This window comes from Aquarana catesbeiana, linkage group LG13 (assembly GCF_042186555.1).
Source record: "Aquarana catesbeiana isolate 2022-GZ linkage group LG13, ASM4218655v1, whole genome shotgun sequence".
Taxonomy (NCBI): domain Eukaryota; kingdom Metazoa; phylum Chordata; class Amphibia; order Anura; family Ranidae; genus Aquarana; species Aquarana catesbeiana.
In genome coordinates, this window is record NC_133336.1 from 52,635,792 (window position 1) to 52,662,493 (window position 26,702).

General features: G+C 44.2%; 1 protein-coding gene across 1 annotated transcript in view; it reads left to right on the top strand.

Moving 5' to 3' along the window:
- The first annotated feature begins 12,958 nt into the window (after positions 1–12,958).
- Positions 12,959–26,702, top strand: part of PPP1R13B (protein phosphatase 1 regulatory subunit 13B) — a 173,329-nt gene continuing 159,585 nt past the window's right edge. The window contains exon 1 of the mRNA XM_073609860.1: positions 12,959–13,283. Coding sequence (XP_073465961.1) covers positions 13,275–13,283 — 9 coding nt within the window. The 5' untranslated portion in view covers positions 12,959–13,274. The remainder of the gene's footprint in view (positions 13,284–26,702) is intronic.

A 26,702-nucleotide genomic window follows, 5' to 3' on the forward strand; every position in this document is an offset into this window, starting at 1 on the left:
CATTCGTCCATGTATTATCGCTATGTGACCTGGGTCATCTTCAGTTATAGCTAGCCCTTTGATCTACTCTAACAGGACATTTGAATTTGCAACTCTTCAGGGGGTCTTCCCCCACCCCTATACCTCCATCAGGAGGCCTGCAATGAATTCCCATTCATGATTCCTTGTTAACACCCTGCTGGGTCAACTTGCAACTTCCAACTTAGGCCACCTGGCTGTATCAACAAGAATGTGAAACTCCAGAAATATGATACTAAACCATGTTGCCTTCCAACAGTATGCAAACCTACTTCAGGCCAAATGCACCTGTCGATGAATTCTGAATGATCAAAGAAAATGTTGCAAACTATGGTTGCCAGGTGGCCTGGGCAGTAAAAGTGGTTATCCATGTTATTCATAGGAAAAAGGCCATAAGGCCAGTACTTTTTCCAAGAAAAGCATACAACCCTATCTCAAACTGATGTCCAACCAATGCCATTGACATAAAGCAGGCCCATAAGCATTCAAGTGTACATACATGATCTAACTGTCCTGTGATGTCTTGTAGGCAATAGTTGGGGGAGGGAGAGCCACATGCAGTCAGTTCTGATGTTGGGTAATACAACAGCGCCTACAATCAAGAAGACTTTTCTAAACTTCTAGACTTGATATCAGGTGGTAAAGCAACAGTTTTGGACAATGCCAGGATCCACAAGAAGTTTCCACTTTCCCATATTCCCCTTTCAGCCTGCCAGAGCTTGTCAGATACCCATTAGTGCTGAGTATGGGAGTACAAGTGACACCCCCATGCTTGAAGAGAAACTGCCTCCTGATAGCACAATCTCCCAGCAAGGTATATTCACCTACATGTGTTCCCCTACTACCACCTTCATTGGAACTCTCACTCCGGAGCTCCAAGGTATGGTGGAGCATGTGATATTTCTCATCCCTCATAGGCCAGGCCTGAACAATGTCATATGGGGTGGGGAAGCAGTGACGCCATTCACCCTGGGTAGCTCCAAAGCAAAACTGAGGGTAAAATCCTGCAGTGGGAAGATGACAAGGAGTATGGAACAGTGGGTATACCATAGGCGTGCGCAGCCTATTACATTTGGGTGTGCACCCCAAAGCTCAAACACACATGTATGTGTATATATACAGTATCTCACAAAATTGAGTACACCCCTCCTTTTTTTGTAAATATTTTAGTCTATCTTTTCATGTGACAACACTGAAGAAATGACACTATGCTAAAATGTAAAGTAGTGAGTGTACAGCTTATAAAACAGTGTAAATTTGCTGTCCCCTCAAAATAACTCAACACGCAGCCATTAATGTCTAAACCGCTGGCAACAAAAGTGAGTACACCTCTAAGTGAAAATGTCCAAATTGGGCCCAAAGTGTCAATATTTTGTGTGGCCACCATTATTTTCCAGCACTGCCTTAACCCTCTTGGGCATGGAGTTCACCAGAGCTTCACAGGTTGCCACTGGAGTCCTCTTACACTCCTTCATGACAACATCATGGAGCTGGTGGATGTTAGAGACCTTGCGCTCCTCTGCCTTCCGTTTGAGGATGCCCCACAGATGCTCAATAGGGTTTAGGTCTGGAGACATGCTTGGCCAGGCCATCACCTTTACCCTCAGCTTCTTTAGCAAGGCAGCGGTCGTCTTGGAGGTGTGTTTGGGGTCGTTATCATGTTGGAATACTGCCCTGCGGCCCATTCTCCAAAGGGATGGGATCATGCTCTGCTTCAGTATGTCACAGTACATGTTGGCATTCATGGTTCCCTCAATGAACTGTAGCTCCCCAGTTCTGGCAGCACTCATGCAACCCGAGACCATGACACTCCCACCACCATGCTTGACTGTAGGCAAGACACACTTGTCTTTGTACTCCTCACCTGGTTACCGCCACACATGCTTGACACCATCTGAACCAAATAAGTTTATCTTTGTCTCATCAGACTACAGGACATGGCTCCAGTAACCCATGTCCTTAGTCTGCTTGTCTTCAGCAAACTGTTTGCGGGCTTTCTTGTGCATCATCTTTAGAAGTGGCTTACTTCTTGGACGACAGACATGCAGACCAATCTGATGCAGCGTGCGGCATATGGTCTGAGCACTGACAGGCTGACCCCCCACCTCTTCAACCACTGCAGCAATGCTGGCAGCACTCATACGTCTATTTCCCAAAGACAACCTCTGGATATGACGCTGAGCACGTGTACTCAACTTCTTTGGTCGACCATGGCAAGGCCTATTCTGAGTGGAACCTGTCCTGTTAAACCGCTGTATGGTCTTGGCCACCATGCTGCAGCTCAGTTTCAGGTTCTTGGCAATCTTCTTATAGCCTAGGCCATCTTTATGTAGAGCAACAATTATTTTTACAGATCTTCTGAGAGTTCTTTGCTATGTGGTGCCACAATGAACTTCCAGTGACCAGTATGAGAGAGTGAGAGTGATAACACCAAATTTAAGACACCTGCTCCCTATTCACACCTGAGCCCTTGTAACGCTAATGAGTCACATGACACCGGGGAGGGAAAATGGCTAACTGGGCAAAATTTGGACATTTTCACTTAGGGGTGTACTCACTTTTGTTGCCAGCAGTTTAGACATTAATGGCTGTGTGTTGAGTTATTTTGAGGGGACAGCAAATTTACACTGTTATACAAGCTGTATATTCACTACTTTACATTGTAGCAAAGTGTAATTTCTTCATTGTTGTCACATGAAAAGATAGAATAAAATATTTACAAAAATGTGAGGAGTGTACTCACTTTTGTGAGATACTGTATATGTATATATACACATACACGCGCGTATAAATGTATTAAAACATGTTTTAATTAACCACTTGCTTACAGGGCACTTAAACCCCCCTCCTATCCAGACCAATTTTCAGCTTTCAGCGCTGACGCACTTTGAATGACAATTGCGCGGTCATACAACACTGTACCCAAATGAAATTTTTATCATTTTTTCACCATAAATAGAGCCTTCTTTTGGTGGTAATTGATCACCTCTGCGGTTTTTACTTTTTGTTAAAAAAATGTAAAAAACTGAATTTAAAAAAAAAAAAAAATTTTTTATTTTTTTATATTTTGTTATAAAAAATTTAAAACGGGTAATTTTTCTCCTTCATTGATGTACGCTTATGAGGCGGCAGTGATGGGCACTGATAGGTGGCACTGATGGGCACTGATGGGTGGCAGTGATGGGCAGCACTGGCAGGTGGCACTGATTGGCACTACAGGTGGGCATTGATAGGTGGCACTTGTGGGCATTGATAGGTGGCACTTGTTGGCATTGATAGGTGGCACTTGTGGGCACTGTTAGGTGGCACTGTGGGCAGTGTTAGGTGGCACTGTGGGCAGTGTTAGGTGGCACTTTTAGGTGGCACTGATGAGGCAGATGTGCCTCTTCCACTTCGGGACCGATGTCCCGGACATCTGAGCCGGTGATCGGCTTTTTTTTCTACTTGCGCTGTCAGCGTGAGTAAAAAAAAAAAAACGATTACCGATCTTTTGTTTACATCATGTGATCAGCTGTCATTGGCTGACAGCTGATCACATGGTAAGGGGCCGGGACCGGCCCCTTACTCGTATCGGTGATCAGCCGAGTCTCAGTGACTCGGTGATCACAGTGTGCCTGGCGCGCCCTGTAGGGCGCGTGCAGGGAGCGTGCACAGGGGAATGCAGGTCCGCGCTGTGGCAGTCATTTGGCCAGAGCGCGGATGTCTAGTGGTTAAATAAACACTTATCAATGTAAAAAAAGAAAAAAAAAAAAAAAAAAAAAAAGGAAACTATTCTTTAAAATGTATGAAAACATTTAATTTTTCACACTAGCGTTTGAGATGCAGTAAAACCTTGCTGTTGAGCTGTGCTTTTACTGCCCCTTAAAGTGGTTGTAAACCCTTACAATCCACTTTTTACTACAGGTAAGCCTATAATAAGGCTTACCTGTAGTTACCCCAGGTATCTCCTAAACCTGCACGGTTTATGAGATATCCCATGTATCAGCAAGTGCCGATGTCATCAGCACATGCACACTAAAGCAATGGCTCGTTTGTGTATTGCACATATATATATATACTATATCTTGTTGAAAAATAACACAAAATGACACAAAGGGGTTTATTTACTAAAGGCAAATCTACTTTCCACTACAAGTGCACTTGAAAGTACACTTGTATGTGCAGTCGCTGTAGATCGTTGTAGATCTGAGGGGAAGCTCTGAAATGAGGGGAAGCTCTGCTGATTTTATCATCCAATTATGTACAAGCAAAAATGCTGTTTTTTATTTTCCTTGCATGTCCCCCTCTGATCTACAGTGACTGCACTTCCAAGTGCACTTGCAGTGCAAAGTGGATTTGCCTTTAGTAAATGAACCCCAAAATGTTATATATTGCAGCTTACCAATCATTAGATGTGGTGGCTGCATTAGTTTCCTTTTCTTTTTTTTCCCTCTTTAACCACTTACGGACCGCCCGCCGTCGATATACGTCGATCTTTTGACGTTGAATACAGATAGCAGATAGCCGCCATAACTCTAATATTTTCTTAAACGGCGGGTGGTCCACTTTAAGATAAAGAGACCCAGCTCGCTCTTCAGGGGTTGATGCGTGTACAGATGTACCTAAGATGGAAAAATATAAATGGGTAGGTCGTTTTGTATTGATAGAGTAGTTGCAGAGCATGGGAGCCAAAATGTGGGGTCCCATACTCACCACTAAATAAGGCCAAAACAGCAGGTGTGCGGTTCCCAGAGGTAGCAGCAGGTGTCTTAACCTCCCTGGTGGTTTTCCCGAGTGTGGCTCGGGGTTAAATTTCAGCACCATTAGCGGTAACCCCGAGCCACACTCGGGATTGCATTGCAGGATCCTGGAGCGGTGTACTTACCTTGTCCCCAGGATCCTGCGATGTCCCCCCGCTGTGTTTGCGGGCTGTATCCTCCATCCAAAGCTTCTCTGCGAGCGTCACAACGCACAGGGGCGGAGCCTGGCAGCAAATTCAAAAAAGTGAAAAATCATAACACATACAGTACACTGTAATCTTACAGATTACATTACTGTATGAAATCATTTCGCATCCCTTTTGTCCCCAGTGCTTTGTCCTATGCCCTGCATGCAGTTTTATATTATATATACTGTTCTTTCTGCCTGGAAACTTGAGATTGTCCATAGCAACCAAAAAGTGTTCCTTTACCTCAAAAGTGGTTTTAGACCAAACAGCGATAGTAAATTAGAACACTTGCAGAATTGAGTGATAGTGAATCGTGGGGAAATTAATTTTATTATTATTATTATTATATTATTTTTTATAATTATTTATATTTATTTATTACATTATAATTCATGATTTTGTGTTTCAAATGTCATTATACCCTGGATATCTTCTAGACTCTTGTTTGGACAGATTTAAGTGTGAATATGAAACGCAAAATTTCTGTGCAAAATAATTGTACCGCTTTGAGACGCAAAAATCTGACATAATCATACCGCCAGGGAGGTTAACCGGGAACTGAGGAGGCGAAGCTAAACGGGACCCCGGTGGGGCAAACTAGAGGACAGGCAAAGTGCGCATGTGAGAGTGTGTCCCCAGAGTCTCACTGAGTCCGTGTGTATTGGAATCCATTTTCCTTTCCCCCTTCAGTCTCCTATGCCCTTTCTATTCTTGGCTCAGGCTCTCTATTCACACAGAGACATATACATACCATTAGTACTTAATGTATTATTATACTTTTTTTCGCCTACAGTTTCCAATACACATGGACTCAGTGAGACTCTGGGGACACACTCTCACATGCACACCATGCCTGGCCTCTGGTTTTCCCCACCGGGGTCCCGTTTGGCTCCGCCTCCTTAGTTCCCGGTTAAGACTGCTGCTACCTCTGGGAACCGCACACCTGTTGTTTTGGCCTTATTTAGTGGTGAGTATGGAACCCCACATTTTGGCTCCCACGCTCTGCAACTACTCTATCAATACTATACCACCCACCCATTTATATTTTTCCATCTTAGGTACATCTGTACACGCATCAACCCCTGAAGAGCGAGCTGGGTCTCGCGAAACGCGTTGGATACACTAGATGCTTGTGTATCACATGTCTTTTACTCATAGGGTACACTAGATGCCCATGTATTATATGTTTATTACCCATTTATGTACCCATTGTCCATTTTACATGTATGTTGTTTTACAACTGGCCATTGCTAACGATACCAATGTTTGCATGACTTTTACCTGAATAAACGCATATACTTGATACTTTAATTACTGGTATGATGCTTTTTGGCCAAATGGTGCCCACCTCAATTAAAAGGCGAATCTTTTGTTGCATATTTCAGGGATGGAGGTGGGTGACCGGTGACACCAGTCCTTTTTTAAGTTTTTGAGACTAATAATCCTAGCATTAGACCTCCTCTATAACTCAAAACTAGTAACCTGTAGAAATGTTTAAATATCGCCGATGGAGATTTTTAAGTGCCAAAGTTTGTAGCCATTCCACGAGCAGGCGCATTTTGAAGCATGACATGTTGGGTATCAATTTACTCGGTGTAACATTATCTTTCACAATACAGAAAAAAATTGGGCTAACTTTACTGTTTTGTTTTTTATATCAAAAAGTGTATTTTTTCCCCAAAAATTGCGTTTGTAAAACCGCTGCACAAATATGGTGTGACAGGGTGTTCTCTAGGGTGTTTGAAAAAAATATATATATATAATGTTTGGGGTTCTAAGTAATTTTCTAGCAAAAAAAAAAATGTTTTTAACAACAAGCTTGAAAAATAGGCCTGGTCCTTAAAGCGGAGTTCCACCCAAAAGTGAAACTTCTGCTTTAAGCACTCCTCCCCCCTTACAAGCCACATTTGGCATGTAATTTTTTTTTGGGGGGGGGGTGACTACTTTAGAGAGGGGCTTCCTGTCCCACTTCCCCCCACGGACCACCTAGGCGACTCCTCCTCTCCCCTAGGCGGTCCCTCCCTCTCGGCAATCTTCTGGGACAGGTGACAGGTCCCAGAAGATTGCCTGTCCACTGGGAGAGCGCAGTGTGACTCACACAGTGCGCGCCCGGCCCTGAAGCCGCAAGCTGTGACGGCCAGGCGCCCACAGTTCCAATGGATGTGCCGAGGAGAGGAGAGGGAGAGGAGCGGGGCTCTGTGCGGCCGCATCTCTGGACCATGGAACAGGTAAGTGTCTGTTTATTAAAAGTCAGCAGCTAAACTTTTTGTAGCTGCTGACTTTTAATTAAAAAAAAGCCTGGAACTCCGCTTTAAGTGGTTAACGTGGTGATCTGGCCAGTAAAACACCTCATGTATTAGACCCCTTTCACACTGGAGGCATTTTTCAGGCACTTTAGCGCTAACCTGAAAAATGCCTCATCTGCAGTCCCTGTGTGATAGCCTGAGTGCCTTCACACTGGGGTGGTGCGCTGGCAGGACGTAAAAAAAAGTCCTGCAAGCAGCATCTTTGGGGCGCTTTAGGAGCGGTGTATACACCGCTCCTAATGCGCCCCTGCCCATTGAAATCAATGGGCAGCGCCTGCAAAGTGCCTCGGCAGTGGCGCTTTGCGGGTGCTTTGAAACCCTTTATTCAGCCGCTAGCGGGGTGCCTTTAACCCCCCGCTAGCGGCTGAAAAGCGCTTCTAAAACGACAGTAAAGCGCGGCAAAAATTAGCTGCTGTCAGTGTGTAAGGGCTCTTAGAGTGTCCCCACTCTGGATTTTGTGCGTGCTTATGAAATGCTCATGTGTGAGCAGACGGATGACAGGTCTGTCTCCACTCACTGTGCAGAGCGGAGACAGACACGGTTCCGCTCTCAACCGGGTGGCCCCGCCCTCCGTTATTTAAGAACCGTCAGAAGAGGAGAAGCGTCACATAGTGGGAGCCTCCCATCATGCTGGATGCGGAGCGGCCCAGAAGACGAAGGGAAAAAGAAGCCGCGGAGGAAGATGCCGGACGAGAACACCGGAGGAAGAACCAGAAGAAGAAGATGGAGGAAGGAACCGAAGGAAGATAGAAGATAGAAGAAGCATTTAAATAAAGGAATTGTCAAAAACTGTCTCTTGTCATTTTTAACACTTTTTTGTGAAATGGTGGGGGTAGTACCCCCTTTCCATTTCACAAAGGGGGGAGGGCCGGGATCTGGGGGTCCCCTTGTTAAAGGGGGCTTCCAGATTCCGATAAGCCCCCCGCCCGCAGACCCCCACAACCACCGGGCAAGGGTTGTGGGGATGAGGCCCTTGTCCCCATCAACATGGGGACAAGGTGTTTTGTGGGGCTACCCCAAAGCACCCTCCCAATGTTGAGGGCATGTGGCCTGGTACGGTTCAGGAGGGGGGGGCGCTCTCTCGTCCCCCCCTCTTTTCCTGCGGCCTGCCAGGTTGCGTGCTCGGATAAGGGTCTGGTATGGATTTTTGGGGGGACCCCACACCATTTTTTTTTCTAATTTTGGTTCAGGGTTCCCCTGTGGGGAATTCCCATGCCATTTTTTAATCAATGAACTTTTACGTGTATTGTCGGACCGGCAATTCATTAATAGCCGCGAGTAGTTTAAATGACTTTTTTTCCTTTGAAATGTCATTTTGCTGTCAGACTGTTCTAAACACGGGAAACATGCGCCCCTTTACAGGCATACTATAGACACTCCCCAGGTATGAAATTTAAAGGAATATTACACTTTTATTGTTTCACTTTAAGCATTATTAAAATCACTGCTCCTGAAAAAACGGCCATTTTTAAAACTTTTTTTTGCATTGATACATGTCCCCTGGGGCAGGACCCAGGTCTCCAAACCCTTTTTATGACAATAAGTTGCATATAAGCCTTTAAAATTAGCACTTTTTATTATTCATGTTCGTGTCCCATAGACTTTAACGGTGTTCGCGTTTTCGAACACATTTTTTGCCTGTTCGCATGTTCTGGTGCGAACCGAACAGGGGGGTGTTCGGCTCATCCCTAGTAATAAGAGGCCCCACCTAAACTACCCAATACATCTCTATACAATCAGGCAGGCCCATGTACTCCATAATTGTTCATAAATATAAAGGAGATTGTATACTCAGATTGTAAAGTGTGTTGTGAGCTAAAGTGTAGCTAATGGAAAACTTTTTTTTTTTTTTTTTTTTTTTAAGTGAAGAGGGATTGGACCATAGGTGTGCGCAGCCTACTGCATTAGGATGTGCAACCCAAAGCTCAAACACATGTGCCTTTCTTGGGTGGGGAATGAATGGGAAGTGGTCTGTGCTGAGTGGCTTCCTGTTTATTCACAAACTTAAGCAGAGCAAACACAGTTTGCTCTGCTTCAGTTATGAATGAACACAATGAGCGAGTGTGTTCACTTAGAAAAGGAAGGGGCCGGTAAATTACATATTTACCGGCCCCTTCCCCCACTGTCCAACCTGAAACATCCCCTGGGGAGAGGAGGGAAGCCAGCAGCCCTGCAGGGCGGCAAACACAAGGGGGAAGCCTGGGCAGTAGGGGGGATCAGCACTGCATGTAGTGATTAGGGTGTGCCCAGGCACACCTCCCCACCTGCGCGCGCCTATGGATTGGACCACCTGTCAGGTTTTTTTTGTTGCCTGTGCCCCCGTTAGCGAGATTAATTCTCTCTATTTGTCCTGTTTATCATCAAAAGTGAAACAAAATACCAAATTTTGGGTTATTCCCAGAACAGTAATAGAGGGAAATCTTTCAATGAGGACACTAGTTCTGATGACACCCAGGGATACCCTCACTTTGGAGGGATTTCCTCTCACTTCCTGTTTTGGCCATGAACCAGGAAGTGAAGGGAAATCTTCCCAAGGGGACACAAAAGGTATAAAAAAAACCTGACATGGGTTATAACCCTCACTTACTCTGTTTAAAATTAAAAGAAAACAAAAACTTTTGCCCCATTCACACTTCTGTGTTCTGGGAACGTGTTTATGCGCACATTCCTGGTGACACGCCAAACGTGGCTAGCAATCACATTTTGTTGCACGAGGCTCACTACCCAATAAAGCTGCAGGAGCTACTGTACTTTGGCATGTTTCTCACGCTAGGACAGCCAATTCAAGTGAATGGTCCAGCCTACGCTGTTATGCAACATGCACACACAAAAAGAAAGCAAAAATAAATCAAAATGTGGCTAAGCGTGATACACAGGTGTGAACAGAGTCAAATTTAACCACTTCTATACCATAGGAAGTCTTATGCCGTGTACACACGAGCGGAATTTCCGACAGAAAGAGTCCGATGGGAGCTTTTCATCGTATATTCCGACCTTGTGTATGCCCCATCGGACATTTTCTGTTGAAAATTCAGATGGACTTAGATAAAGAACATGTTCCTATCGGAAAAAACGCTCGTCTGTATGCTGTTCTGAGGCACCAAAAACGCATGCTCTGAAGCAAGTACGAGACGGAAGCTATTGGACTTCCGTTTTCTAGCCCCGTCGTAAGTGTTGTACGTCACTGCGTTCTGGACGGTCGTACTTTGGCGTGACCGTGTGTATGCAAGACAGCTTGAGCGGAATTCCGTCGAAACTCAGTTGTAAAAACCTTCAGAGTTTATTCCGATGGGAAAACCGGTCGTGTGTACAGGGCATTATGACATCCTGGACTTGAAGTGGAGCTGTAGGCATCATTCAGATATCTTTTTTTTCTGCTGGCGATTCCCTGCATTGTAAAAAACAATCATAGCGGTTCAGCCGCTTGACTGTTTACAGGCGGTGGAAGGGGATGTCCCCTCTTGCCACCCTCTGGTGCTTCTATCGGCTCGCTCGTGTGATCGGTGAGCCAGAGAATTAATTGGCCGGCAGCGGCCGTTAACCAAAGAGCTGACCGAGGACCAGATGGTCCCCGGCCATCTCTATGACCTTCAAACTGGACGTTTTGACAGCAGCCGTTTTTGGCAGTAGACATTTTTTTCTACAGTCATTAAACTCTCCATCATGTTATCCTATGTGTCCATGCACACATAGGCTGTTGTCAGCAGTTTTGGGCAGTGGCGTTTTTGAGCAGGAAAAAAAACCCCAAAACTAGTGGGTTCTGAGAGACGTTTTTCAGCTGTAAAAACGCTCTAACGCTGATAAACGTCGATAAACGCTCAAAAACTTCACTCACCAGCGTGTTTTAACGTTTTTGATCCATTGTAAAAAAAAAAACAAAAAAAACAAACATTTTTTTTTGAAAAATTAAAAAAAAAAAAAGCGCTAAAAAACGCTAATGCGGAAAAACGCTAATAAACACTAAAAAACTCTATTGCAAAAACGTTGAAAAACTCACTGCAAAGCTACTGATGTTTTTATAACGTTATTTTAACGTCCAGTGTGCATGAGGCCTCAGAGGCCGGGCACAGCGTTGTGATGTCACTTCCGGCACCGTCAGATGTAAACACTGCTTTTTCTTTGGCTGGGAAGCTGAGATTGTTTTTTTTTTTTTTTTTTTTTTGATCGTAGGCTTTCCTAGGGACTTATAGATCCCAGATCTCTCCGTAAGGAGGACCTGTCGTGCCATATCCTAAGGGATGTTTACAATCCTTGTAATAGGAATAAAAGTAATAATAATAAAAAAAATAGGAAAAGTGCAAAAAAAAAATAAAAATAAAATAAGCATTACATTTTTTCTTTTTAAAGCAGTCCTGTCCCTCCGTGCTCGCACGTAGAAGCGAACGCATATGTAAACAACGTTCAAACCACATGTGAGGTATCGCTGCGATCGTTAGAGCGAGAGCAATAATTCTAGTGCAAAACCTCCCCTGTACCCCTAAACTGGTAATCTGTAAACATTTTTAAAGCGTAGCCTACCGAAGTTTGGCGCCATTCCATGAGCGTGCGCAATTTTGAAGCGTGACATCTAATTACTTGGTGTAACTATTTACTTGGCATAACATCATCTTTCACATTATACAAAAAAAATTGAGGTAACTGTTTTTTTTATACATGAAAGGAGAGGAATGCCAGAATTGACCCAGTATGGAAGCGGTTAAAGAAGAACTCCGGAGAAAAAAAATGTTCCCATGCAGTGGAGCTGTGCCCGCATTGCATGGGTTAACTGTTTGTTTTTGTCTAGGGGATTGCGGAGATATACTTACCTAATCTATCGATTGCAAGACTTATCCCTGCCGCTCCTGCCCCTCCCCACACACACACACGCTAGCGGTCTTGTGAAAGGACTGTTAGTGACGTCATCATGCCCATAGATTGGCTCTGGATGTGAGGACAGCAGGAACAGTCCACCGCTGAACGTGGAGGAGTGCGGTTTTCCGGAGGATCGGAGGGCCCCTAGGCAAAATAACGGAAAATTGTATCAAATACCGTAATTTTCCTTTCCTGATGCCAATCCATATGTATGTTGCCATGGATTGGTGTCCCGAAAGTAAAATTACGCTTAGAATTTGATACAATTTTCCATTTTCCTGGCGCCAACATGGCAGCATACATATGGATTGGCGTCAGGAAAATGTAAAAATGGTATCAAATACTTACCGAAATGTTCCTTTCCTGACGCCAATCCATATGTATGCTGCCACGTTGGCGCCAGGAAAATGGAAAATTGTATCAGATACTAACCGTAATTTTACTTTCCGGACACCAATCCATGGCAACATACATATGAACTGGCGTCAGGAAACATTTTTTTTCATGGAGTTCTGCTTTACAGAAGACGATCCTCCAAAAAAAAATCCAAAAGGGGTCACTGAGGATGTGATGAACTGTATCAGTGCACCATCACATGACCACAGTCATAGCACAGACACACAGCTCAGCCTGTTGTCACCCTGAGTCACCCATCACCCACACACACAAACACATGTCCTCCCATGCAGCCTCCACCTGACCTGGGCGGGGCCACAGACACCTATTCCGCATTCCCAACATTGTTCGCCGCTGACGTCACGCCGGACCTGACAGCAGGCTGAACGGAGCTGTCTATCATCTGCGGTGCTACCTGAGACCCCGCCCTCTTTCCCCGCACTGTCCCCGCCTTGCCCGGGGATTGGGCACGCCCCCTCCGGCTCCTCCTCACTCCCCCTTTGCACAGTCGCATCCTTTTTCCCAACCTGTGGCCGCGGCCGTACCTTTCCCCATTACCATCCGCCGACAAGGAGAAGGAAGGAAGGAAGGAGGAGGAGGAAGCGGGAGGAGGAGGAGAGGCCTGCTCTGCGGATTTGCAGCCATTTCACGTTTGGGGTTTCCCGATCCATTCCTGGGAGGGAGTGCAGGAGAGCCAGGGCGGGGGGGACATAGCCCAGACACCGGGCACCCCCCATCTGTCATCCCGTTCATACACACACACCCCCGCTGCAGAGATGATGCCGGTAAGATATGCTGATGGCTGTCCTAGAATGTGTCTGGTGTGCATTGTACAGACATTGTATGATTCCCTTTATATGATCCCTATACATGATCCCTATACATGGTGATTGTGCCTGTAATCTATGTGTGCTGTGCTGTGATTGGTTGTATAGAATGCTACATTGTATATGTTCTCCTGGGATCTCTGTCCATATACTGATATATATATATATATATATATATATATATATATATATATATATATTGATAGAGATGACTGTCAGTGCAGTGTATGTATGGGGGGTGTACAGTGACAGGTCTCTGTATGCATTGCAGAGGTTTCTGCCCATTCCCCCACCAATGAAGGACACTGCAGTGCCCAGCTGATGGCAGATCGCCTCCAGCCCTTGTATATGGTCATCCTCCTGCTTAGCTGGCAAACGCAAGATGCCATTGAAGACCAGGATGGTGATGTGTGTGTGTGTGTGTGTGTGTGTGTGTAGCAGAGTGATAGCTCTGTACAGTGCTGGAGGCCTGCTGATTGCTAGGAGGAGGATTTGGTGGCATGGTGAAAGTCCTTATGTTGTCCATACATCAATGAATGATTCCTTCCCAATCAATATCAGTATCAAAATCAGTAATCTATCAATAACCCAAATGATTGGTATGCCACACATAGGGAAGTGGATATCAATCAATAGTTGGAAGATGTGATTGTAAGTTACCGATCGTGTCTCCTAATCTGATCAATCAAAATGCGATTGGGTTTAAGACCACTGGTGTCGAACAATAATTCTCCATGCTGGTGATCTAAATCGATTGGAAGGGAAGTTAGGCTATTTGCCAATTTTGGTCATTTTGGTGATACGAAAGTTTCTTGTTTGTTATTTTTAAAGGGAAAAAAGAAAGGTTATACTTACCTGCTGTGTGCAGTTGGTTTTGCACAGAGCAGCCCAGATCCTCCTCTTCTTGGGTCCCTCGGCGCCACTCCTGGCCCCTCCCTCCTGCTGAGTGCCCCCACAGCAAGCAGCTTGCTATAGGGGCACCCTAGCCGAGTCACAACTCTGTGTGTCCATTCAAACATATAGCGGCAGTCTTCTGGAACCAGTGTGTCTCCCAGAAGGCAGCGGGGGGGGGGGGGGAGAAATTGCGTAGATCGCCGCACAACGATTGTGGCGATCTTACCCGGAATTGGGTGCGGGTACCTGGATTTGAGAGGTATCTGCTCCCACCGAAAGGTGCCAAATGTGACAGCGGAGGGAGGGAGGAAGCAAACAAGTGGAGCTCCCATTCTGGATGGAGCTCTGCTTTAACATTTCCCAAAACAGTTGAATTGAAGATGTGCCGTCAATGATAACTGTCCCAGTTGGTTGTCTTCTCAACTGAACTGTCAAGCCATCAAATAGCTGGTGTCATAACTGATCACATGTGCAACACCATGGCAACAGACAGATTAAAATGACAGCTTGCTTGGCTGTAAAGAATAGGTGGGCATAGGACCCCCTTAAGCAGGTAAAGGGGTAGTAAAGTCTTTTCCTCGTCCCCCTTTTTTTTTTTTTTTTATTATTATAATTATTTTTACTACATGAGCCCCCAGGTGGGTTATGCCATAATGTGCTAGTAGGCACTGCCTACTAGCACATTATGGCAGGCTTGAATTTCCTAATGTGCCCTCCAGAGCTGCGCTGTCACTGATCCCGCGGGTCTCTGGCACTTTTTTCTGGGGTCCGGTTGTTCAGCCCCTTGAATGGCAGGACCGCAATGACGTCACTCCTGCGCATGCACATGGGAGTCGCGGAACACAATGGATGCTGTAGATGTATGCTGAGCTGTACGTGTGCGACTCCAATGTACATTACAGCTGACAGATGGGGGAGATACCAACAGGGTCTCTTCTGTCATAAAATCCCTGCGTGTCAGAAAGTTTTTTGTAAAATGGATTTAATACCACTATAATAAAATTGAAGCATGTATGGCCACCATTAGGAATGTTGTGATTTAAATGGATTACCTGTTGAAGCTGAACTGGGCAGTGTGATGGACAGGAGCTGATTGGCTGTCTGTCGGTGAACGGGCCTGTCCTGAAAATCTGGCCTCCCTACCATTAGATGACAGCTCTCCTCTAGTTGTGTACAGGGACTTCCCATCCTTCTACTGCTTGGTGAACAAGCTCATTTTTTTTTGGTAGCCCAGGGCTTATTTTCGCCATGTGTGGTCCAACACGTTTTTAAACAAGTTGTAAATGTAAATGCAAGAAAAATGAATGTATTTCAACAAGCCTAGTTTAAACCTTTTGTGATGCTTTCATGTGCGTTTTAGAAAAAAGTATAGCGTGATGCATTTTCTTGTCTATGAACGCAATACAAACGCATGTCAATGTGCATGCAGAACCGCACATTGAATGCGGGGGGGATTTTGATGTAAACAAGGCCTGGACAAAAGAAATCAAACAGAATCCTCCATCCTCGCTAACAGCGCAAATGGCTAAATCTCCCCTTCTGAACTATTGTATTGCGAAAGCTGGTGGCACTGGCTGTCATGATAGCTCTGGAGTGTCAAACTGGGGGCACCCCCCCCAGATTTTGCAGAAGTACAAGTCCCTTCATGCCTCTGCCTGTGGGGATCATGCCTGTAACTGTCAGCCTTGCAATGCCTCATGGGTCTTATAGTTCCGCAACAGCTGGGGGTCCGCTAGTTTGACACCCATGGAATAGCTGAACACTGACTATATCTGATTGGAAGCAGGTGCTGTTCGGGTGACAATTTTCTGATAATACAAAAAATAAAGTTAAAGGAATACTGCGCTGTGAACCTGCAACCTAGCAGCCAGCACAGCTTGTAGACAAAAAGCAAAAACTGGAAATAAATAAGTGCAGCGCTAAGGTTGCAACATTAGCGCTGCACTTATTTATTGACAATTTTCTGATAGGCTCCTTCGACAAAAATCAATCACACAATCAACCTTTGCAATTACGAGCTTATGTAGACCTTGTTTCTTCCAGTTCATGTGTACAACAGTACCAATATCCCAATTTATTTTTAATTTTCAAAGCCAGCTCTTCCTTCCGTCCATGTCTCTCTCTGCTTTATTCTGTAGAGAAATCACTTTGAAAAACACCCCCTAGCATTTCTAGCCATCTTGAGTAAGGGCGGATGATTTGTGTAGCATTTACTTCTTGGAATCCGTCTGCCCCTAGCTCAGGCATGTAGACAGGAGGGTGTGCTTAGCTGCTTAGCTGAGAAAAGCCCTTCCTCTTCTTTAAGAGGAAAATACCCATGAAGAATCCTGGAATGTATGACATAATTTTGGCCTAGGCCATAAACCAGGAAATATAATATTCATTTTAGCTTTTTATTAATGGTAGCAGCATAAGGATTAAAAATAATTCATGTTGAATAAGAAAGCTTGGTTAATGCTTCAAGGTACCAAAGAAAAGATCTATAGTACACACAGGGCAATACAATTTGATAGCTTTTAGGTCTCATGCACACTGGACATTTTTACAGCAGATGTTTTTTTTTTTTTTCTACAGTCAATAAAGCCCCCATCATGTTATCCTATGTGTCCATGCACACATAGGCTGTTATCAGCAGGTTTTGGTTGGGGCGTTTTTTGGCTTTAAAAAACCCCCAAAACTAGTGGATTCTAAGAGGAGTTTTTCAGCTGTAAAAACGCTGATAAACGTTGATAAACGCTCAGAAACGCGGCTCGACAGCTTTTTTTTTGACGTTTTGGATCTATTGAAGAAAAAAAAAAAAAAAACACTGAAAAACTCACTGCAAAGTTACTGGCGTTTTTATAACATTATTTTAATGTTCAGTGTGCATGAGGCCTTATACTAATGAAGATGAGGAGAGAGAGGTGTTTGTAGCAGAGAGCCGCCAAAGGAGGCAACGCTGTTCTTCCATAGATTGTTGTGTTGTCCCCTAAGGACAGGACGTGTGTTATTGGCAGGATCACGGGGTTTGAAAATTATTCCTCCGTCCATTGACGGATGAAAAACGAACATACATGTATTCCTATGGGCAAGCAGATATTGGCGGATGATCTCATCTGATGACGTTAACATCTGTTTTTTGAAACTGAAGAAATCCCTATTTTTCTTCTGTCTTTACAAAAAAGGAGACAAAAGGTCCATTTTTGCATCCGTTGTTAGGAGCCGGTGTTCTATTGAATAGTGCCCTCTGTTGAAAAGTGCCCGCGAATGACAGTACGGAAGGGCACTCCAGCTGGCCGATCAGCCGGCTTGACGTCACCATGGCGCATGCGCACATCGTATGAGGCTTTTTTTGACAGGAGATACCATTTGACGGGCACAATTAAAAGCTATGCAAACAGCGGAGGGAGACCGTGGTTGTCAGATTGTACCTTGCTGTTGCTGGGCGAGTTGTGGCAAAAAACAGGCAAAACACGCCGTTCAACACACCAAACCCGCCCTGTAACACAGACAAAACCCGACCCTGAGCACACTGTAAACCTGCTCCGCAACAGCTAGCCACAATCTGACAACTACGGTCTCCCTCCGCTGTTTGCTTAGCTTTCAATTGTGCCCGTCAAATGGTATTTCCCATCGAAAAATGCCTCCTATGATATGCGCATGCGCCATGGTAACGTCATGCCAGCTGATCAGGAAATCAGCTGGCGTGCCCTTGCGTACTGCGCATATGCGGGCACTTTTCAACGGAGGGCACTATTCAATAGAACACCGGCACCCAGTCCTAACAACCGATGACTCATGAGCTGTCAGCGAACCCGGCCATCTCCTTAGCAACCAGCTCATCTTACATTCAGCTGTCAGTGGGGAATCCCGCTGACAGCTGGTGACTCATCGGTTGGTAAGGACGTGGCAGCTGGCTTGCTGGCACGCTCCTTAGCAATAAGCTATTCTTTTAATAGAATTCCAATCGGTCGATCAATTTTGGACCGATTCTTATCGTTCCAAAAATTAGAATATTGTTAGAAAACGGATGTACACAACGGGTGTGAAAAACTAAGTCTGCATCCTTTTTTTTATTCAATTTTCTAACTAAAAAAAAAAATGAGCTGGAACTGATGAAGAAAACGGAACGCCCGTGTGAAAGGACCCTAGATAAGTAAGACTGATGCAGTCACCTCTATGGACTGGTAAGCTGCATTATATCACATTTTTGTTTTCGGGTTGAGCTAGGCTTTAATTTAATCTCCTTCCAGTATGTTTGATTGGCACAGCAGTGCAGTGCTCCTGATCCTCATCTCCCAGAAACAAGGACACTGACTGAGAGACACAGTTGACTTATCTAGTAATAAAAATATAGGGATTAATGGTGACCTTTGTGGCAGCTGTGGGTAGCATGTGTTCTTCTCAGTTGGGGTTTTGCTTTTAATTACGCCCGACTCCACGCTCTTTTTGATTACTTTATGACCCCAGGGAACATGCTTGGGGGGGAATCAATATATTCAACAGTTTGATTTCTTGTAATAAGGATATATTTGTCAAAATGATTGAGGCCGTAGATGACCTCGGTCAAGCAGGTGTTCTTAATTCACTGTCGTTCTTCCCGTTGAGCAGATGGTGTAATGGAATCCCCAATCATTAGCTGTTTTTCTGGTTACATGAGAAATTCTTTGGTTTGGAAGGTGGTGGATGTTTTGTAGGAAGGCTGAGAGGCATTTATCAAAACGGGAGCAGTTGTGCATGGCAACCAATCAGCTTCTGTCTTTCATTTGAAAAATTTAACTGAACAAGCTGAAGATAGAAACTGATTGGTTGGCATGCTCTGCTGCAGATTCTGCCAGCTCCAGTTTTCGAAAATCCCTCCTGTTGTGTTACCATCATTTTTCGCTAGTACTTATATCTTCAATTATTTTTCTTTTTTAACTGTAGTTGCGTTATTCTTGTTTGCAGCTTAAACTACTCCAGGGGTGCCCAAGGCATAGAGAAGCAATTTGTCTTTTATCCTATTGGTTTGGTTCACATCCGTATGCCGTGTTGGCGGGCGATGAGAGAAAAAAAAAATAGGACAGGTTAAAATTCCGCAACACAGTACACTTCATCGCAACATGCTGTGTTTACTTTACATGATAGGTAAAGTAAAATGTAATTTTGTTACATTCAATAAAGTTAAAAAAAAAAAGTCGATTGAGTGACGCTTTGCAACTCCTTAACACCAGCGGGTGTGCCCTATACAGAGTACCCTATAATGCTCACCTGCTGATGTGAGTAGTCCCTATGCACACACTTGTGCATTTGCATTTTCATTTTTTTGTGTATGTTTTAATGTGTGTGTGTGTGTTTTGTTTTTTTTTTTTTGTTTTTTTTTTTTTAGTATATGAAAAAAAAAAAGAAAACGCATCAAACAGCTCACTCATTTATTTTCCCAAGTTGCATGGAGAAACGCACATGCTGCAAATAAGGGGAATTATCTTGTGTTAAATTGTTGCACTCCAGTCAATGTGTGTGAGATCGCTCTGGAAGCCTGTTGCTATTCATTGGTGTCTACTTTGAGTTTTATGTATGAGAACACTTGTTGCCCATAGCAACCTGTTTGCATGCAATCTGCAGTGTATAGATGAAAATGAAACCAGGATCCTGGCCAGTTGCTATGGGCAACAAGAAATGTTTATGCAAGCTTTTTCTATATAAGCCCCTTTGCATGTTTGGTGAGGGTCACATGACAACACAGGAGTTTAGGAGCAATCATTCTAGGTAATGGTGTCATTATCCGTTTTTATGTTTAATTTCATTTTCCTGTCAGAATAATTCACATAATACATTTTAGGTGTATAATTCAGGAGTCAAATCTTTTTCACCGTTTTTGGTCAATATTTCATGCTAGATCTAGGCTTTGGGTGCCTGTTTGTTATCTGCTGGTACTAAACCCCCTTTAAAATACTCACCACCACCTTTCCGGCAATGTGACGGCGACATTCCTTGCGGTTTGCTGTCCACTACCTCCGGATGCTGGGTTTTCAGCATCTTTATTGTGGGGGACCCCATCTCACACATGCACAGGAGTCATTTATTGCTGCACAGCCTGAAGCCTCATACACACGATCGGATTTTCCGACGGGAAATTGTGTGTTGACAGGCTGTTGGCGGAAAATCCTACCGTTTGTACGCTCCATGGAACAATTGTCTGATTTTCCGCGGACAAATGTTGGATGGCAGGCTTTAAAATTTTCCGCGGACAGCCGTCTGTTGTCGGATTTTCCGATCGTGTGTACACAAGTCTGTCAAACAAAAGTCCAAAGTACAAACACGCATGCTTGGAATCAATGCTCACCAAACGCAACATTAGCAGAAGGTGCCCAAAGGGTGGCGCTAAAGAGCTGAAAAACTACATAGTACGTCACTATGTTCGTGTTTGTTGGCCAACAGTTGTGTGCAGTTTGTATGCAAGACAAGTTTGGGCCAACGCCCTTCAGACAAAAGTCTGACGCTTTGTCTGCGGAAAATCCGATCGTGTGTACGAGGCTTAACTGTGTCGGGAATGCAATGCTGAGCTGCGCGTTTGCACGTAAATTCAATGTCTCTTCTGCAATAAAAAGCTGCCTGCTGGCCATTTTGAACATTTTAGATTTAATTCCACTTTAAAGTGGAGCTCCAACCAAAAGTGGAAGCTTTGCTCGTCTCCCCACCTCCGCTGCTATATTTGGCACCTTTTTGTGGGGGAGGGGGGAGAAGCTACCCCATGAGAAAACTAATTGTGCTTGATCCTTTGGATAATTTCACACGAAAAGTTGTGATCGTCTCTCAAAAGCTTTGTACTAGAGATCAGAGTATCGGACGATGGCTCCAAAAGGGGTATTTTTCATCTGATTTTCTCATTGTGTGTACTAGGTCTGCTTGGAAATTGTACACAGGCCCAACTGACTCAAAATAAAAAAATTGTTAAGGAAGAACCTTGCACTACATTGTCGGTATAGTCAAAATGTTTATAAATTGTGCCATCCGATTGTAACGTGTATGTTTACAGGTGACCCCCTTTTTTTTTTTTTTTTTTTCAGCTAACATGTGTTTAGTTTTGGATTAAGGGTCGTTTCACGCTAATCTGTTTTTGGGGTAAAAAAGTGGAAGAAGAACGTATCCCTTAACCATCCTATGGAGCTCTTCACATCGGTGCTCCGTGTTTGTAAAAGTCCTGCATGCTGCATTTTTAGTGCATGTTTAAAAATCGCACCAAAAACACACCTCCCCGTTGAAATGAATAGAAAAAAAATCAAAAATACACCTGTGGTGTGTGTTTGGTGCGTTTTTTGAGTCGCATGCTCAGGTTTTACAGGTGTATGGTTGAAATCCAAAAAACGCATTTTTTTTTTTTTCAGTAGAGCGGTGTGAAAGCACCCCAAATTGGGGACAGTTATAATAACCTTTTTGTTTCTGCTGTTTGTGCCCCTTTGAGACATTTTCCCTTAACTTCTTACTCTGACTCCCATTACCTTGGCAGGAAATAAGGGGAAATGTCTTCGGTGGGGACACCCCTAGTGTATGTATTGAGTGAAGGTCTGCTTTAGGTTGACCCCCTGGCTTCAGTACTTTCTAAAGCCAGGTACATAGGGGGCTGAATGTCGGGAGACAATGGCCAGTTTCTAAAAAAAAAAAAAAAAAAAAAAGTGTGCGACATTCGGCCCCTGTGTATGTCGGTCTGTTCGGCCAGCTTCTGTCGGACGATTGGTCCTTGTCATTCAAGATTGCTGCTTTGTGCATTTTTTAATAATGCAGCTCCTTGTTTTGTAACTAATCAGAGAAAGTGGTAAATCAGCCAACAGAAAGCAGCAGGATTCCATTGTTTCAGCCTACAAGTACCTGCAGTCATAATTACATACAAATCAAGTTTGACACCAGCTCTAGTAAAACACATCAGCATTCCACCCATGACACTTCACACAGCCAATTACAGGGAGGATGATACCGTGGAAATGTCAGCTTGTTTAGTCATTAGAGGAGATGCATTCTGATTGTTTTACATACATATAAAAGTCTGTTCTTATTGGTGTGATTACATCTTTTGTACTGTACAAATGATGACTACATTGACAGGTGCACGCTCCACGGGATGACTTGGTGTCATTTTAGATTTAACTGGTTGCTGTATAGGCCATAAATAGAAATGCTAGGCAATAGAATGAACTGCAAACAGAATGTAACTTTTTTTTTTTTTTTTTTATTAATTTAAAAAAAATTTTTTTTCCCAATGTCACCACTTTATTAGGCCTCATTTACACTTGCCTTGCCTTTTTGAAGTTCCATCGACGTTGGATCGCTCTTCAGAGGGCATTGGTAAGGAGGCGTTATGTTGCCTTTTTTAACCCCTTAAACCCTGCACCAGCACACCTGGATTGCACATTGTTGCAGGGCACCCCATTCAGTTGAATGTGTCACGTAATGCCCACCCATTGCGACAATGGGGATAATTTATTGCATGCTGCAATGCCACAGCATATGTACACCACCTTACAGTGCAGCAGATGGGTAAGTAGTAAAAACGTGGCTTAGCCGGGCTTTTTTATTTTTACTCCCTCCCCAAACTGAAAGTGTAAACTAGGCCTTAAAGGGTACCTCAAGCTATCAAATTTTTTTTTTTTTTTTTTTTTTTCTGTCCTGTAATTTATCTGTTTACATACTGTTTACATAACAGGAAGCGAGAGGGAATTTCTTAAACCACCTCTGTACTGCCGTATTTAAAAAAAAAAAAAAAAAAATTACAGGAAGGTGCGCATGTATTTCTGGAGTGTGGCTTATAAATGGTGCTTCAGTAAACACACTTGGATGGCCAGTGTGCCTTTGTATGTCTGTGATCTAAGCTGTTATTGGACAATCGATGTGGCTCTGTACATTGTGATTGCTGTGACCCAATCGCAGCCATCACAAGTGTATACTTTAATAGTGTTTACAAACCACTCCCCCTTCCTCCACTGTGAATAGGATGAATGTTTGTAAGCACAGCAGGAAGGTGGACTGGCAAATCAAAGCTGAAAGTAGGGGGTTGAACCCCTTGGCGCCGTGCCGTAGGCAAATATGTGTCTGGTCCTTAGCGATGAGGAGCTGCATATTTGCGTGAATTGCTGCCTATACACCTGTGCTTAGAGCAGATGCGCTGCGTGCTCCCAGCACAGTTACCGTCAGCTAACCGAAAGTTTTTGGACCACGTGACAGCCAATCCTGGCATCATAAACCTCTTAAAGGGCTGGGGGTCGCTGTTGCTAAGAGGTTAAAGTGACACCGATCACCAATGATTGTGGGGTCCTTAGGGTGGGTGGGGGGGCTTAAAATGCCACTGACCACCAATGATTGCAGGCTTGTTTTTTGAACCACTACCTCTTGGCCCTTTAAGAGGATCTGCATGCCGGGAGGTGGAGGCAGACTTTCCAATTATGTGACCGATGTGTCAGCTGTCAGTCATAAACCATGATCAGGAGCAGTTTGTGTGGCAGCTTACAGTCTGTGTTGGCAGTGTGCAGTAAGCACACTGCCAGCACAGAAAAGCTCTTCCCCATGGGTGCATATTAGCGGCATTAAAGTCCAATTCTATGCATTAAGATGAAAAATCTTATGTGCTGCACAAGCCCCCCCCCTATACTTACCTGAGCCCGATCTGATCCAGCGAGGTGTACGAGAGCAGTGGCTCTCGACTCTCTCCCTCCTCCCTGGGCAGATTGAAAGCTGCTGGAGCAAGCACGCATGGGTGCCCCCATAGGAGAAGAGACTTTCTATGGGGGCACTTGCCAAAGAGGAGTAAACTAGAGTGCCAGCAGGGGACACCAGAATTAGAGGATTGATGATGCTCTGTACAAAACAGTTGCACACAGCAGGTAAGTATACAATGTTTGTTCTATTCATAAAAAAATAAAATAAAAAACTAACGCCCGACCGCCCCAGTGTGAAAGTGGCTTTTAAGGCTTGCTCATCTCTGGGGTGTAATTGATGTATTATTGAGGATATAGTGATCCTAGTATTGTACTAATTTTTTTTATTTTTTTTCTGTAAGAATCTTTAAGGATTTCAACATTTTCTTTTTTGCTTTTGCTGTTTCTATGGTAACCAATCGCAGTCTGGTTCCAGCCTTTCTCTGGTCTCTTCTGGAAATGATACATTTGGTTTTATTTTCTGAATTTGCCATTTTCCCTTCTATAAAATAATCTGTTTGAAGACGTAATGGTCATACCTGTTACCTGGAGGTTACTTATGTGCCTCTCCCTTTTTAAAATCATTTTTTTCAGCTGTGTACAGACGTGATGTGTGACTCCAGGCACATTTCTGTATTTTAAAGTAGATGTACTCCAAACACGAAAATCTCATGTAAGCTTTAAAGTGTTATAAAAGATGAATTTTAGGTATGCATATTTTATACCTAGTGGGATGTGGGATGATTAAACTTATGTGGTAAATGCTTTTTTTTTTTTAATGCGTTGTGCCAGTCTGAACTGTATTTAAGCCCCCATTTACACCCCTGCGACTTGTCATGCGGTTTGACGGGTCCAAATCGCATGACAAGTCGCACCCTATTGCCAGCAATGGAACTGGTCAAATCGTTGCGACGCCGACTTTGCTGTTCCGCACCGATGTGAAAAAAGTTTCTGCAGTGGTTTTTTGCCATTTCAAGTGCGACATCTGTGCATGAAATTGCACATGTGTCACCCAAGTCGCACCTGAAGTTGCACTGACATGCGGCTTTGAAATTGTGTGATTTCAAGTGAAGTCGCATGATTTCAAGGCCGCATTCAGTGTGAACCAGGGCTAAGGGCTTTCTGGCCTATGTTTATAGCAAAATGAAGAGTACACATAGGGTTGTCCCTGCAGGGGTCTCAGCCTCACAAAAGTCAACTGAAAAAGAAAAAAGCAAATCCACCTGGCTACGCTTAAAGCGGAACTTGACCCATAAAACCTTGATAAATAATAATGTTTGTTAGCATGGAACATACATACATTACACATTAACAATTATGCCACCAAAATGAGTGTGTGCTTTACATTGCCTCCAGCAATTGCTACTGTTTCTTCTTGCTGGAGGCCGCCATTTTGCTGAAGCCCAGAGCCCCAGTAGTAATTCATAAAGCAGAACTAAACCCACAGTTTCAAAAAGCAGTTGCATTGCCAGGATTGCTGTCACATTTGCTTGTGTACTCAACCAAACTCAAACCATCAAATGGTTGAAGTCATAACTGATCACATGTGCAACACCATGGCAGTTGCACATCAAACAGAAGCAGCCATAAAGGATAGGGGGGTTTATTTCTGCTATAAAAGAAACGGGGGGGTCTCCCCCGTTTCTTTTCTATGTTTTGTAGAGTTGCTGGACACACTCTGAGGATCGCTGCCTCTTTTTAAATCACCCCCTTACCGTGGTTCAACTTTGTTTTTACTTAAAGACTGACGAATCAAATGTACATTATTACAAACTAAGGGCATTGCCTCCTGGAGCGCCAGATACCCAATTTACCTTAATTCTGCTATAAGGTCGGGTTCGCATATTTGTGAATTGGATGCAGGTTTCCCCTCATCCAATTCGCATTATATGCGAGTGTGACCAGCTCTCAGTGGTGCCGGTTCACACAGGTCCGGGGTGGCCACTGTCTGCATTCTAAAAGGGTCCTGTGCGTGTTTGGGTACGGTTCAGGTGCAAATTCAGGCAAGAATTTGGACCTGATTCGCACCTGAACCGATAAACAGGAACGCACTGGGCCCCATGGTGGGAACTGCGGCCACACATATGTGAACCCGGCCTAAGGCTGTCAGAGGATTGGCCTCTACAAACTCAGCAGTGCCTAAAAATGTTGAGCAACCGAGCATGTGCAGAGCAGAGCGAGACAGTGTATTACTGGACTTTAAATAGTATAGGCACTTATTTTTAATGTTTTACATATCTATATCTACAAAAGGGGCCAGCCTGAAGTGATCTAGCAGGGCTTAATTTTCAGACTAAATTTTACTTTAAGCAGCACCGCTGCTATTGTCACGTTACTTCAGAGCCAGTTCCCTGGCTCTCTTGGCTCACTCAGCCTTTTGGTAGAGCACCTCCTTGCACTTGCCCACTCCTGGCCTCTAGATTGGGTTCTCCCAGAACCCTGGGCTCTTTTGAAACCTACAGACTCTCTCTAGCCGCCTCAGCTTTCTCAGTCTTCATAGACTCTTGCAGGTGTCCCAAATCTCTGTCCTGTGGTAAGGAATACCCATAATATGGGGTGTAGTCTCCAGCAGGCAACACACGTTCCTCCTGGCCAAGGCACACAGCTCTCCTGACAGGGTTCTGTCTCCAAAATGGGAGCCCTGAGGTTTTGATCGGGCTTAACGAACACTCTGGAAGTTCGCCTTCTGCCTTAATGCGAATCCTGTGTGCGTTTTTATCCTGTGTATGGTTTTCCTATGCTTACACCATGGCAAGGCCCAGCAATAGTTACATTGAATGTCACTGAAGACATTGCTACACCAGTGATCTCCACTTACTCCTGGGTCCTGCGCTGA